General features: G+C 46.7%; 1 protein-coding gene across 1 annotated transcript in view; it reads left to right on the top strand.

Moving 5' to 3' along the window:
- LOC311212770 (uncharacterized protein) overlaps positions 1 to 16,074 on the top strand; it is a gene marked incomplete at its 5' end in the record, with an annotated part of 191,444 nt that overhangs the window by 136,758 nt on the left and 38,612 nt on the right. The window contains 9 exons of the mRNA XM_084292377.1: positions 460 to 582; positions 2,959 to 3,096; positions 4,875 to 4,997; positions 8,999 to 9,121; positions 10,018 to 10,164; positions 12,067 to 12,198; positions 14,229 to 14,357; positions 14,715 to 14,843; positions 15,861 to 15,995. Coding sequence (XP_084148503.1) covers positions 460 to 582; positions 2,959 to 3,096; positions 4,875 to 4,997; positions 8,999 to 9,121; positions 10,018 to 10,164; positions 12,067 to 12,198; positions 14,229 to 14,357; positions 14,715 to 14,843; positions 15,861 to 15,995 — 1,179 coding nt within the window. The remainder of the gene's footprint in view (positions 1 to 459; positions 583 to 2,958; positions 3,097 to 4,874; positions 4,998 to 8,998; positions 9,122 to 10,017; positions 10,165 to 12,066; positions 12,199 to 14,228; positions 14,358 to 14,714; positions 14,844 to 15,860; positions 15,996 to 16,074) is intronic.

Raw genomic sequence — 16,074 nt, 5'->3', positions numbered from 1 at the left:
GAGGATCTGTCTCCATCATACCTGCTGAGACCCAACCACCATTTAATCCAAATAATTTGACATTCAGGAAATAAACAGATAATTCCTGCTCCATTAATTTAAATATAAGGGCTATGAGGACCTAGTGATAATTTAAGGGTAGTAGGAGTTAGGACATTTTTCCATGTTCTTCATGTGGCTCCTATTACCATTGCTCTTGTTATAGGAAAAATCACAAGCTACTTTGACTGATGCTGTAAATATAATGTTGGATGTTGTAAATATTCATGTGGAGAGACTTAGACAAACAGATTAATTTGGAGAATAATGCTGTGGGCTCAGTCCTCCTGGACTCATCATTTGTCGACTAACATCAAGACGCTCTTTTCACTGGACATTTGGAAACACAGCCATGTGGGTGTAGGGAGATATTTTTAATTTTAATATCCAAATGTCTCTGCCTTTCTCTCTGCTTCCTAGACATTGACGAGTGTGCAGAAGGGAGAGCCAGGTGTGCTCATCGTTGTGTGAACACTCTGGGATCCTTCACCTGTGCCTGTAATCCCGGCTTCGAGCTGGGGGCTGATGGAAAGCAGTGCTACCGTAAGTGACAGGTTTCCAGCTATGCATTTCGGGCTATCTTATCTGCAAACTGCCGTGCTTCATTTTTAATTCAGTTGGATTAGCACTCCCGGCAAAATAAATGTATGCAAAAACTCCAGCTTAATATTATTTTCTTCATCTTCTGCTATTGCCATTTTTGCAAGTTGATACGTTCCTAAGCCTCTGTTCACAGACCTTAATTACTGCATTTCAAAGAGCAAATATCCCTGTTGGTTTATCTTCAGAGCCTGGTGAATTCTGTTCCAGTGCTACCAAAATATTGCTGTTCTGTGAAATATATTCATTCCTGCCCTCCTTCTCCCAATTTTCTTACATATTGGATCTGATGCAGAAGAAAACTGAGATGACATTCTGCTCTTGTCTTCATCTGTCTAGGTTTACTTATGTTTCCCCCGAGACTGTTGACAGTATTAAGTAGATGCCTAAAAACGGGGAAAGAAAAAACAAGATTTAGGATGAAAAAAATAATATTTGCACAACTAAAATTTCCCAAACCAAAGCATCAGGGAGCCCCGTTGTGTTCCCCCCACGCAGTGGGGTATCTCAAGCAGCGGTGTTTTTCTTGAGATGGGGACTGGCTGCCTGCGCTGCTCGCTGAGAGGTTATCCCTGGGCTGTCCTTGAGGGTAAATTTAGATTAATAAAGGAGGTGTTGTGGAAGAGCTGGTGTTATTATGGACCTAACATAAGCTCGCTGGAATGCAGACAAAAGTATGACCTGTTGTAGCAGAGGTGGGCAGCGATCGTTCAATCTAATAATACCCTGCAAGAACTTTCAGCAGAATTTCCTTCAGAAAACATACGGCGTGCCAGAGAGGGAACGCATTCTTCAAGCATATGCATGTAAGAAGTATTTAATAAGGATAAAAATCAGTTTGAAAACATCCATGTACATTAAAAACAAAAAACAATTATTTGAGAGAGGTCCTGGAGAATTATTTCATGGGTAATGGGGATCTGTGAGTAGTGCAATGGCAAAGGGAATGCCATTAGTACACAGATATGAAATGATCTATTACGGGCATAAAAAAAAAAAAGTGGTTTAGACCACTTAAGTTTCATTGTGATTTTCTGATCATTTTTTTTCTTGATGCTCAGCACATCTCCATGGATGGCGATTCTCTGTGCCTTATGTGCAATATTATGGAGCAAGCAATCAAAATAAAAACGTTCTGTGTGTATTTATGATCAGGATTATCACAGCGTTTAAGCGATTTGCAATCTTTGTTTATTTTCTCATTTCCCCGGTGGCACTGGGGAAATCCTTGTTTTACAAATGAAGAACTAAGACAAAGTAAATGACGAAGTTAATGCATTAAGTCAGATTCTGGGCTCTTAAATCCCAGTTTAGCATGCTGGACAGTAGGCTAGATTTCTTCTCCCTGATGCAAATAACCCCAGCATGGATGAGATACAGCCTTTCATATATGTTCCCTGAATTTATACCTTCTTCTAAGTAGACTGGAAAGCACGAAAAGGGAGAACTACCAACTGAGATGTATCCATGAGCTGCAGAAGGGGGGAAATGCCATCCATCTGTACCAGATCTACTGTTTGCTGCTCCATTCTGGGACATTTCTGGAAGTACAGTGGCTCCTTTTGGGGTGGAGTTTCTCAGCTCTCCTGCACAGCACAGAAAATTCCTCTCTAATTAGCCCTCTAATAAAACAATGCAGCTAATTCAAGAGAAACTTTATCACTGAGCTTATAGCTTATTTTCTTCCTAAAGAAATCATTGAATGGAGCACCTGGATGGGAAGGAGATGGACAGATGTTCCGTTTCCTATCCGGGGGTTTCCACTGGACCTTGCCAAAACGTCTGAGGTCTGTGCAGCCCCACCACGTGCCGGCAGGTGGAGAGATCTGTCAGGGCAACAGCATCATACCGGCACTGTCTGACTCGTCTGGGGGACAGAGCCTTAACAGAAGTGCTGCTGTGCTGCAGCTAAAAGCTGCTTTTTGGAAAGCACAGGCAGGCTCAGTTGAGCTGAAGCACCTGAGCTCCTCAAATATTTCCATCTCCCCTTTGGGGTGAGGGCAGAGCTCACTGCTGCGTTCAGACACAGCATCAATCTCAGGACACCTGTAAACACTCCTGTAGCCGGCAGATTGCTTCAAACCTGCAAGCCAGCTTCACACTGCCAAAGTCAGGAGCATCCACTGGTGGGACACAGGGAGACAAATACTGAGTTCAGTGGCTCAAAACCACGCCATTCCCAGGTGTAGGTGCGAGCTGAGTTTATATTTCCTGCTACAGCAGCTGGTTTATGGATGCGTTTTTATGCAAGGCTTATTCTCTAGTGACTCTCCTCTTGCGCTTGCTTTTTACCATCCCTTTGATTTGTTTCTCTGCAAGGCATCGAAATGGAAATCGTGGATAGCTGCCAGAACGACAACGGCGGCTGCTCTCACCACTGCGAGCACACGACGGCGGGGCCGCGCTGCTCCTGCAACGATGGCTACATCCTCGGCTTGGACGGCAAAACCTGCACAGGTAATTTACACCCCGGCAAGGGGGGTGCAAAGCAGAGCTGTCGCTCGAGGACATCCCTTCCCCTCCCATCCCTTCCCTCCTCCTGCAGGATTTAATTAGTGCTGTCCTCTGGCACTTCTCAGCCACTGCTCCAGCTTGCCTTGCTCTGTGCTTGCTCAGGTCATTCATTAGGAGGGGAGGGAGCTCTGCTTCCCAAGTGGAAGAGGGCACTGGTGCAATTGCAGGTGTCGTGGCCATGTCTCACTGTGTACAGCTGAGGCTGAGGGGTTGTTTTCTGTCCCTTCCTCTGGCTGGGAGCATCAGGACCGCTTTTCAGGAGTGTTCCCTGTGCAAACCCTGCTGTGTGTTATGGAAGTTGCTCTGTTTCCATCACATGCTCACCAGTGAGGTTGCACGCCTGGCTGTGGGCAGTCTCACTGAGGAAGTGGAAGCAATAGAGTTACAGTTGTTTTTATTTCAAGAAGAGCTTAAAAATTCCTTCATCTTCCACACGATTTTACAAGGTGATGTTGTTGTTGTTTACGGCTTCTGCTGTGCAAACTGCATCTCATATTGGTTGAGGCTCACTGTCACTGTGCCATTAAAGTTGTAAAGAACAGCCAAGAAGAGAGGAAAAAACAAACCAGGAGCAGGCATCACAGAACAGCACAGACAGACAGGAGGAGAGGTAGCAAGCAGGAGCTCTGGTGGATGCAGAGGCACTACGGACAAGAAATCTTGCAACAAGAAAAGCCCGGTGCAGGGAGGATGAACAAGCAGGGCAGGAGGGAAGCAGAGCTCTGGAAGGGGGGCTGATGCTGGAGCTGTAACAATGAGAGAAATGAAGGAAGGGAGGCAGATGTGGATCCTGAGCTGACAAGAGCCTGGTGGGGTGGGGTGGGTCATTCAGTCCCATTTCTGCACACAAGAGGAGGCAGAGCAGCGCGGTGACCTGCTAATGGAGATGTCAGAGGGAGAACCGCCTCGCTGGCTACAGCCAGGGGAGGGAGAGCAGAGGTGAAGGGCTTGGCAGGGCTGAGGAAGCGAAAAGCTGCTCTTAACAGCAAAATTCTTCCTTTTGTTGGATGCACATTGTGCATTCCTGCACAGACAATGGGCTGTTAATAAACCCCAGAGCAAGGTATCGTCTGACAAACTGCAGAGAAGCTCAGCTGGTGACATTTCTGGAAAACACTCCGTGTCCAAATAACCTGCATTAATCATTTTCATGCTGACCTCCTCACCTCGATTGATTAATTACATTTTCCTTCTCCTCTTTCTCCTGTCCGTGTTTCCTAATAATGTTGGTACTCTCTCCAAGGTTAATTGAGACGCTGACCTTTCCCATCTGTGGTTGCTCACCTAGGTAGTGCTCAGAAATGTTTTGCAAGCTCAGCATCGACAAGAGGGCCTTGCATGGCCACTGAATAGCGTGGCAGGCTGGAGGGGCTGAGCTCAGCCAGGAGCCTGCAGTCAGAAGACAGCAGCTTCTTGTACCTCGCCCCCGGCACAGCCGTGCCGATGATACTGATTTCGGGATGGACAACAGGCATGGCACAGCAAGGGGCTGCCAGTTATCAGAAGCTACAATTGCACCTTGCAGTCCACCCTTCCAACAAATGCACTGTTAGACGAGAGCTTTGTTTCACTGCTGACATGGAATAAGGTTGAATGTATGAAGGTGCAGGTAGTTAAACGTGGATTATCCACGCGCTGCGTGTCGGGGAGAGCCTTGGTGTGCTTGGTGTGTGCAGCCCGGGCCGTGCCTGGGGGCTGAACGAGCTGCCCCATCCTTGCAGAGGTGGACGAGTGCGAGACCGGCGTGTCCTGCTGCTCCCAGTTCTGCATCAACTACGCAGGAGGCTACGAGTGTGCCTGCAAGGCGGGCTTCCAGCCCAGCACCGACGGCTGCGGCTGCGATGGTGAGTGCTTTCGTGCCGGTCTGACCAAGCACAGCAGCAGTGAGAAGCCTTCTCACAGCTCATTCCAGGGCTTTGCAGCCATTCCCCTGATAAGAGGATGGGCAGCGTATGCCAGCTCGTCTGATAAGGTTCACAAACGACATTTACAGTTTGTGATACATCAATAAGCCAGCATCCCACGTGGATCGGTGGGGCTGCTGGAGATGAGTCAGGAACTCCTCCTCCCCTCCATGCACAACCGTACTGATGTGTTACAGAGACTACTTCTGCAAAATGAGAGCCCTCAAAATATCCAAAGCATCAGCTGAGCTTAACAGCTTAGAGCAGCTGTTTTCACTTGAGACAAAATCACAGAATCACAGAATTTCTAGGTTGGAAGAGACCTCAAGGTCATCGAGTCCAACCTCCAACCTAACGCTAACAGCCCTCCACTAAACCATATCCCTAAGCTCTACATCTAAACGTCTTTTGAAGACTTCCAGGGATGGTGACTCCACCACTTCCCTGGGCAGCCTGTTCCAATGTCTAACAACCCTTTCAGTGAAGAAGTTCTTCCTAACATCTAACCTAAAACTCCCCTGGCTCAACTTAAGCCCATTCCCCCTCGTCCTGTCACCAGGCACGTGGGAGAACAGGCCAACCCCCACCTCGCTACAGCCTCCCTTGAGGTACCTAAAAAGAGCGATAAGGTCACCCCTGAGCCTCCTCTTCTCCAGGCTGAACAAGCCCAGCTCCCTCAGCCGCTCCTCGTAGGACTTGTTCTCCAGGCCCCTCACCAGCTTCGTCGCCCTTCTCTGCACCCGCTCAAGCACCTCGATGTCCTTCTTGTAGCGAGGGGCCCAAAACTGAACACAGTACTCGAGGTGCGGCCTCACCAGAGCTGAGTACAGGGGGACGATCACCTCCCTAGCCCTGCTGGTCACGCTGTTCCTGATACAAGCCAGGATGCCGTTGGCCTTCTTGGCCACCTGAGCACACTGCTGGCTCATATTCAGCTGACTATCCACCATCACTCCCAGGTCCTTCTCTGCCTGGCAGCTCTCCAACCATTCCTCTCCCAGTCTGTAGCTCTGCTTGGGGTTATTGCGCCCCAGGTGCAGGACCCGGCACTTGGCCTTGTTGAACTTCATGCAGTTGACCTCAGCCCATCGGTGCAGCCTATCCAGATCCTCCTGCAGGGCTTTCCTACCCTCGAGCAGATCGACACACGCACCTAACTTGGTGTCATCTGCGAACTTACTGAGGGTGCACTCGATGCCCTCGTCCAGATCATCGATGAAGATATTAAAGAGGACCGGCCCCAGCACCGAGCCCTGGGGGACGCCACTAGTGACTGGCCTCCAACTGGACTTGGCTCCATTCACCACGACTCTTTGGGCCCGGCTATCCAGCCAGTTTCTAACCCAGCGAAGCGTGCGCCAGTCCAAGCCAAGAGCAGCCAGTTTCTTGAGGAGAATGCTGTGGGAGACGGTGTCAAAAGCCTTGCTGAAGTCAAGGTAGACCACATCCACAGCCTTTCCCTCATCCACCCAGCGCGTCACTCTGTCATAGAAGGAGATCAGGTTCGTCAGGCATGACCTGCCTTTCATAAAGCCATGCTGACTGGGCCTGATCGCCTGCTTCCCCTGCAATTGCTGCATGATGACTCTCAGGAGGATCTGCTCCATGAGCTTTCCTGGCACTGAGGTCAAACTGACAGGCCTGTAGTTTCCCGGGTCTGTCCTCCGGCCCTTCTTGTAGATGGGCGTCACGTTTGCTAGCCGCCAGTCGATTGGAACCTCCGCTGATAGCCAGGACTGTTGATAAATGATGGAAAGTGGCTTGGCCAGCTCCTCTGCCAGTTCCCTCAGTACCCTTGGGTGGATCCCATCCGGCCCCATCGACTTGTGCGCATCTAAGTGCCGTAGCAGGTCACCAACCAGTTCTTCATGGATAATGAGGGCCACATCCTGCTCCCCATCCCCTTCCACCAGCTCAGGGTACTGAGTATCCAGAGAACATCCGGTATTGCCGCTAAAGACTGAGGCAAAGAAGGCATTGAGCACCTCCGCCTTTTCCTCATCTCTTGTAACTAAGTTTCCCCCCACATCCAGTAAAGGATGGAGATTCTCCTTAGTCCTCCTTTTTGTGTTGATGTATTTATAGAAACGTTTTTTGTTATCTTTAACGGCAGTAGCCAGATTGAGCTCCAGATGAGCTTTGGCCTTCCTAATTTTGTCCCTGCACAGCCTCGCTACTTCTTTAAAGTCCTCCTTAGTGGCCTGCCCACTTTTCCAAAGCTTATAAACCCTCTTTTTCCTCCTAAGATCAAGCCACAATTCTCTGTTGAGCCAGGCCGGTCTTCTTCCCTGCCAGCTCGTCTTTGGGCACGTGGGGACAGACCGTTCCTGCGCCATTAAGACTTCCCTCTTGAAGAGCGCCCAGCCTTCCTGGACCCCTCTGCCCTTCAGAACCACCTCCCAAGGGACTCCACCAACTAGTGTCCTGAACAGCTCAAAGTCAGCCCTTCGAAAGTCCAATACAGCGGTTTTACTGGTCCCCTTCCTGGCCTCGCCAAGAATAGTGAACTCCACCATTGCGTGGTCACTCTGCCCAAGACAGCTCCCGACGATCACGTCCTCCACCAGTCCTTCTCTGTTTGTGAAGAGAAGGTCTAGCGGGGCACCACCCCTGGTAGGTTCACTAACCAGCTGCGTCAGGAAGCTATCTTCCACGCTCTCCAGAAACCTCCTAGACTGCTTTCTCAGGGCTGTGTTGTGCTTCCAGGATATGTCAGGGAAGTTGAAGTCCCCCACGAGTACAAGAGCTGATGATTTTGCAACCTCTGTCAGCTGCCTGTAGAATTCCTCATCCGTCTCCTCATCCTGGTTCGGCGGTCTATAGCAGACCCCGACCAGGACACTAGCCTTGTTGTCCCTGCCGATCCTAACCCAAAGGGACTCGACCTTGTCATTCCCAACCTCGAGTTCTACAACCTCGAAAGACTCTCTAATATAGAGAGCCACACCACCACCCCTTCTATGCTGCCTGTCCCTTCTATAGAGCTTATAGCCAGGCATTGCAGCACTCCAGTCATGAGACTGGTCCCACCACGTCTCCGTGATGGCAACCAAGTCGTAGCCTGCCTGCCGCACGATGGCTTCCAGCTCCTCCTGTTTGTTACCCATGCTGCGTGCATTGGTGTAGATGCACTTCAGCTGGGCCATAGCCTTATCCTCCAGCCTTGCCATTGTTCCCCCTGGCACAGCCCCAACAATCCTAGCCTCAGCCCCATCCCCCTTCCTACCTAGTTTAAAGCCCTCTCAATGAGCCCTGCCAGTTCCTGGCCCAGGATCCTTTTTCCCCTAAAAGATAGGGACCCGTCTGCGGCCATCAGGCCAGGTGCTGAGTAAAGTGCCCCATGATCAAAAAACCCAAGATTTCTGCGTTGGCACCAGACCCGGAGCCACGTGTTTAACAGGTGGGCTTTCCGTGTCCTCTCTGAACCCCTCCCTGCCACCATAGGGATGGACGAAAACACCACCTGCACTCCCGCTCCATCCACTAACCGACCCAGTCCCCTAAAGTCCCTTTTGATAGCCTTGAGGCTTCTCTCTTCGATGTTATCACTGCCCGCCTGGACTATCAAAAGGGGGTAATAGTCAGAGGGGCGTACCAGGTTAGGAAGCTTCCTGGCAACATCCCTGACCCTGGCCCCAGGGAGACAGCAGACTTCCCTACGGGTAGGGTCAGGCCGACAAATAGGGCCCTCTGTTCCCCTAAGAATCGAGTCACCAACAACAATCACCCTCCTGTCTTTCTTGGTGAAAGCATAGGTGAAATGATCTGTTCCGTGTTGCTCTGACATTTTTGATATCTCCTGTACTAGTGAGAAACAGAGCCCCAAAGTACTAAGAAAATTGGGCTTTCTTATGTCCAGAGTAATTCCTCAGATGCAGCCAGGCACACAGGGCACCCTCCGAACAGACACTTGTGCCTAACCAGCATTTCTCTTTTTCTAGATGTGGATGAATGTCATCTGGAGAACGGCAGCTGCGACCATTTCTGTGTTAATTCTCTGGGCTCGTACGAATGTGTGTGCAAGGAGGGATACAGGCTGGGCCTCGACAGGCGGTCCTGCATCGGTGAGCTATTTTTACATCTTGGAGACCATTAAGTAGTTCTCAGATGTGAATTCAGAGAAGGGATTTTCACAGATCCTGGGATTTTGGGAGCCCAGCTTGAGCCATGTCAGACGTGGCCAAGGCAGAGCTCTGTGTAATGCGTGGGTCCCAAGTTCACCCTCAAGCAATTGGCTCTGCTGGAGATTCAGAGGTGAATGCTCAAATCCCCTGGACATGTTTGAAAACAAAAAGCTTGTTTTTCAGAAATAAATACTGTTTTGACATTTTTCTTGTACAATTTAATGAAGTTTAACATCCTGTGGAAAAAAAAAGGTAGCCAGATTCTGCTCTGATGAACCAAACCAAGTTTTTCACTGCAGTCAGTGGTGTGATTCTGGCTTTCTGCCGGTGTAACCAGAGCAGAGTTTAGCCAGGCAACTTGTTTTATAACCTACTTTAGCCCCTGCTAAACTTGGGGCAGCGTTTAATATTTTAACTAACTCTAAAAAGCCAGCCAACTGATTTCCTATCATTTTAAGACTCAAATTTTAGCTCTTGAAAAGGGAGAGCCAGCCTTGCTCTATATTTGTCATCTCCCAAATGAGCTGGAGTAATGACTTTCATTAACTATCAATAATCTCAAACTTCAAGTGAGGAAAATTAAACTCTCCTTTTAAAAATTGGCATAATAATAGAGATGGCCTTGCCCGAGGTCCAGAGTTTATTTCCAGGAGAAATGCAATTTTTTTTTCCTTCTCATTTTATGCTATTTTGGATGACAGAAACTGTTTATAAATACAAATCAGAAAATGCACTAGCTGGAAAGTCTGCCAGCATCAAAGCAAGCAAAGATAAATGTGGGGCTGCTGCTGGGGGGCAGGACTGGGGCCGTGGTCCTAACGGGGTGCCTGTGTCAGCGCTAGGTGGGGACGAGGCCGTGGCAGGGTTCGCCGGGGCCCCGGGGCTGCAGTTCAGAGGTGCCCCCCAGCTCCTTCGCTACGAGCTTGGGGTCCCGCAGGAGGATGAGGAGCGTCGAGGAGAGCTGACGCTGGTGCACAGAGTCGGTGAGTGAGCGAGCCGCGCTTCTTGCGATCCCAGCAAACTGGGGAGATGGAAAGAATTGGGGTGAGCGTGGAGCGGGGCCGACCAGGAGGAGAAGTGTGGGGGCAGGCATTACTTCTGCTCCCTCTACATCCACCTGGGCAGAAGGGAGGATCCTTGGCCCTACAGCCACAAGAGGTGTTTTAGGGGATGGGGAGGCTCCTGCTCCAGTGGGAGGAATGAGATCTCTTACTTTTGTTACATATGTCCTATGATTTTTGTATGAGCTCTAATTACTCATCCGAGGACTGTGCCTTCCAGGCAAAAAAAAAAAATAAAAGAGGAACCGGTCTCAGCTTTAATCAACATTTAACTTATTTTTATGAACACAAGTATTTAGACCTCCCAGATCATACAGCATCCAGCCAGACCCAGCGACACTGATAACCAGTTGGGAAACTGATAAATGAGATAACCAAGGGCAAAATTATCAGGCACCGAAACCTCAATCAAATATTTATTGACCAGTTTATGCATGTTTTATTTATGTTTAGCCACATAAATGGGGGAATTATTAGTCATAGCTGAGCACTTTCATTTTTTCTAAAGCTGAGGATTTGCAGCATGTGATGGTTTGTAGGAAAAGGTGGTGGAGGAATGAAACTGCTCGTGGTTCAGTAGGTTCTTTTACCTATCAAATATTAATTTGTTCCTTATGCATTCAGACATATTTTTGTGCTAGAATCTATATTATTTTTAAAAACATTCTTTAAACAATAAACTGATGCAAGTAATTAGTGATTTTCTATAAACGGAATGACTTTGTAATGTAGAAACATCAAGTTTTTAATGGTGATTTTGTATTCTTCTCCTGAAGTATGCATTTTCAACCTGTTCCAAGTGGGAGCGCTGGGATGCTCCATGTCTCTGAAAGCCTGGGCATTTGTTCAGCTTTAGAAGCAGGAACAGTTGGGTGCTGAGACCTGGAGGAAATCTGGCCTCGCACTGAAAATTGCTGGTGAAAAGCAACCAGCCTGCTGACTTTCTGTTAGCTGAAGTAATCTGCCAGCTTGCTCTCAGGTGTTTTTCAAAATCCCCTTCCAAAAAGCCTCCAGCCACATCTGTAAAGCTTACTAGGCAATAGACTGACCAGATGGATAAGATCTTCGTTTCACTGAGGTGTTTTAGCAAAGAAGAAGGAAGACTTATTTTTCTCTGCCTTTATTGAGAGACCCCACAAAGGGAGAAGATGAGGGTTCACCTGGGTGTGCTTGCATTTGTGTGCAAGGGAGACGAGGAGGGCAGGGATGGCGAGGGAGGAATACATTTTCATATTATTTTTTCCACATGAACTAACCCTTTTCATTATCCATGAAGAAAAAAAGGAAGTGATAAATGTGTATTCTTTGTTTTCCTTGAATAGCTCAAACTATGCTGTTAGAAATATCTCTCGACTATGCTTAAACAGCACAGCACACACCTGCTGCAATAAAAGAAAAAACAGCCTCACAAGAAGAAAAGGAGGTTCTCTTCCAATAAATGCACTTAACTATATACAATTTTATTAAGCTTTATTGCAATTTCACTTTTTTGGTTTTAAAAAGTAGTTTTAAGTGCTTTATGAAGGGGAATCACAGCATTTAAGGGAGTAAATTCCAGGTGAAGTCCCAGGTTTCCTTTTGTCCAGACTTTACAATTTAAAGTCAAAAATTTGGGAATGTCCATTTGGGACCACCTTCTGGAATGACTCAGTGATATTCACAGTGCTATCAACATGAAAGGTAACGACCTGAAGAGGGTTTTTTCCAGATTGTCAGTGTTGTACGTGTTCCTTTTTGTACTTTTGCACCTGTAAGGATAGGTAAGATCCCATGGAAATATTTTGTCTGGGTGCTCACCGAGTCTTCTGCATTTTTTCCTTTCAGTTTGCCTTGATAACACTTTTGGCAACGACTGTAGCTTGAGCTGTGAGGACTGTATGAATGGAGGCAGATGTAACAGTGAGAGCAGTGGCTGTGTTTGTTCACCTGGCTGGACTGGCATCATCTGCAACGAAAGTGAGTACGGTGTATTTGAAAGGTAGAGGCTTTGTCCTAGTGCTGTGACCCTGCAGACAGGTAGGAAATCGAAGTAACTGCTCTACTTCTAATCTAAAAAGCTCTTTGAGGAGCACAGCTGTTTCACTGCTAGCTCAAAATTGTATTGAAGTATGGCATAAATTGAAAGGATGCTGCAACAAATGACACAGACCTTCAAGCAATGAGGTCTCTGCCATCCAGCGCAGCGCAGTGCCTTTTTCTAAGTGCTTGTGTGGGTGCCTATTTCTGTTCACTTTGCTGCTGCAAAGTGCCCAGGTGCTGCAGTGTGCCTGCCATGCTTCGCTCCACAGCTTGCCCGGCTGAGTTTCAGAAGTCTGTCCTGGCAGGTGGTGTGACAATCTGGGGGGATGTAATGCTAACCTTGTGTTTTTTATAGAATCCCAAGACATTTCCTTTATTTTTATTTTTTTTTTCCCCTATTGTATTGGTAAGCTTGGTCCTGTTTTTATTAATTATTGTTATTATTAACATAGATTTCTGGAGATTGCTAATTTTTAGTGTTGGAAATTATATTTTCCCCTCCTTATTCTTGCCTCCTGATAGAAGATCTTTCTGGTTCAGAAGTCTGTGTCAAAACCAACTGGAAAGATAGGCTGGGGACTGCTTCATGTACCAGACACAATTCTTTATCTGCAGTTTGCCAAAAGTTGTCTATTGCGTGTCTGAGATTCCCTAGAGCAGGTCTCCCTGCATCTCTAAGATGGGGCTCTCAGATTGCTGCAGGATGGTGCAATGGCCCTTGGTACTTGGAAGGTCTGCACTGTCACGGATGAAGCAAAAACATGACAAAGAATTATTACTTAGCATCAATAGACAGCAATCCTCAGCTTAATCACCATCTAGTTTGTTTACGAGCAGAGGGGATAGGAAGGGAGAGGATTAAAAGGATAATTTCTACTCTACCTAAGACAATTCAGGCTGTCATGTTAAGATGTTTTTACTTGTATTCATGGCACTCTAGCGGTTCAGGATAGATTATAAAAATTTTGAGACAGGATTGACATTCACTTCAGAAATAATAATAACATTTTTCTCTATGTTTACACTAGATATCTATGCATGTAATGTTGTGGAATTTGTTTTTGGCATTTAAAACGCAGAGTAATGGAAGTGTGTTATTAAGCCAAAGCTGCAGTCCGATGAAGTAGGCATTGACAATGAAGGATATATAATCTGTAGGAAGTAGCCCGATGTGATGGCTTGCATTCTTTTCTCTTGCTTTCTTAAAATCCAGCATAGTTCAGGGGTTTAGGGTAAGCTAAGCAGTTGAGAAAACTGGAACTAAATTTCTACAATAATGCACCATAGAAACCAAATGGAAATTGATGTGAAATGTCAAGTTTTTTAATGTACATTGATAAAATGTCAGTTAAGTCTGATGACTCTAGCAATTGTATTTACTCAGCTAGCTCAAGCTCTCAAGCTGCAAACAGTGGAGCAATGCTGTATTTCACAAATCTTTTTTTTTTTTTTTTTTTTGCACTGGAGTAATCAGAGCTTTAGGAAGGAGTCCTGTGCTGTTGTGGATCCTCTCCTCTACATGCTCAGCTATGGGATTTTGGAGACTGTGTTAGAAAAATACAACATTTTTATAATAGCATTTGGGAAGGGGAAAAAAAAAAAAAAAAAATGTTTAAAATATTTATTTCCAAATGTTCAAAACTGTGCTCTGATTTTCACACTTTGTACTTGCCAGGCAATGATTTTTGAGCCCCATGCATTGTGTGAAGCATATGCAGGGGAGAATGTGGGTACATCAAAAATTCCTCCACTTAGCTAAGCTTGGTTACTTCAGGTGTCATTTTAAAATTAGCTAGGAAATATTAGGTGAATGTTTATTACCTTATATAGAATGACTATGACATTGTTTGGAGCCCGCTTGGCTACAGGGAGCATTTCACTGCCCAGCTTTGATGACTGGAGTCTCATTTCGCTTCTTGTCAAGCACAGGGGTGGGTGATCATTCATCTTCTCTACTCTCCCCGCAGCTTGCTCCCGTGGGACGTACGGTGATGGCTGTGCCAGTGTTTGTAAGTGCCAGAACGGAGGCTCCTGCGACCCCATCACGGGGCAGTGTCGCTGCCCACCAGGAATCCAGGGGACATTTTGTGAAGACGGTACGATTTCTGTCGTCTTGCTGGGTGTGGTGTCAGCCTGAAACCTCGCCACCTTCCTGCATTCCTATCTAGCCGTCATTATGCATGGTAAATCTTAGGGCCCAAATGAGAACAGCCTCCATTGTGCAAGACATAATACAGCCCTGCAGAGTGCCGTGAGAGATTTTTGTTTAAATAAGAGTTAAGAGGATGGATGAGCAAAAGCAAGGGCTTTGCAAAGATGGGCTGCACAGAGGCTCAGCCACAGGCTAGTGACAAAGCATGGTATTTTCTGTAGCACCTGCTAAAAGAGAGATGATTTGGTGTCCATTTTAATACTTAACAACTGACGCATTGCTGTGTTTGTGCTCTTCAAAGGATGTCCCAAAGGACTCTTCGGGAAGAACTGCAACAAGCTGTGCAACTGTGCCAACAGTGGCTATTGCCACCGGCTGTATGGAGCCTGCCTGTGTGACCCCGGGCTGTACGGGCGCTTCTGCCACCTCAGTAAGTCCCAGTAACTTTTCTGACCTGTTTATTTAACACGTGCATATCGTAACAGTCCTAGAAAGATTCCATAGGACCTATAAAATGAATAAGGCTTCAGGACCTGCCTTGCTCACGTGCCTTTAGCTAGAGTGTTCATGATGGGGTCTGGCACAGGTTGCAAGCCCTGTGATGAGCTAGAGACAGTGGGATGGAGGAGAGGACTTCCCACGCACCCTGGGAAGCCCTAGAAACTCCATTTATCTTTTCCTGTAGCGATTAATCCTTGCCATAAGGACTGAATTTTGTTAACACATAAAGGTGAGGACTACAGCTTGGTTGGGTTGGTCAAGTTAAAGCTCGGGTAGTTGGTGAGGTTCAAGTCTGATAATTTCACTGTCCATCCTATGGCAAATTAAAAAAAGATAAGCACAAAAACTAGGTTTTCCCCTAAATTTGTGTCTAAATGAGTCTTCCTCTCCACATGAATTTCTGGAGACATCTAGGTTTTGTCCCTGAAGTGGGAATATTTCTGAATGTTAGTGCTCACGGTATACAAGCACACTCAGGAATACCACCAAAAATTTAATGGGAATAAAACAGATCAAAATTAAAAATATTACAAAATAGGAAATCAAGATTCTTTGCACTTACAGTTTTTGTTTGGAAAATCTATACAAGATGGAAACAATGGTTGCTTGATTTTTTTTTTTCATGAATCCTTTTGTCTTGGACTGTATCCAAATATTTTTCCTTCAGAAACGTAACCAAGTTTGTTTCAAAACATTTCTGGTTCTTGCATTCACCACATCTTGCTTGAGCGGAGTGAATCACTTCATAGAGGAACCATGTAAACTCGGTTTTACACGCCCACATCAATAGGCACTGTCAAAGGAATGTAGATGTATTTGCCCAAAGTAAAATGAACATCTTGTTTTTTGCAGCAGTTGCATTCTGCAGAAGTGTACGATTTCAAATAACTCATGCATAATTACAGACTTAACGATTCCTTTTAATTTCCTTTTAATCTGGCTGCAGCCTGTCCCAGGTGGGCCTTCGGAGCTGGCTGCTCGGAGGAGTGTCAGTGCGTGAAGGAGCACACGCTGGAATGCAGCGCCAGGAACGGGACTTGCGCCTGCAAGCCTGGCTACCACGGCAAGAAGTGTCAGAAAGGTAGAACAGCAAGACACATTTCCTCGTCTGCTTATTCCTTCAGCCTATCAGTATTTCTCCTCCTGTGTGCTTTGTTGAG

The sequence above is a fragment of the Netta rufina genome (assembly GCF_964035555.1).
Source record: "Netta rufina genome assembly, chromosome: 9".
NCBI classification, from domain to species: domain Eukaryota; kingdom Metazoa; phylum Chordata; class Aves; order Anseriformes; family Anatidae; genus Netta; species Netta rufina.
Note: the sequence above shows the minus strand (reverse complement) of the source record. Positions and strands in the feature narration are given on the sequence as shown.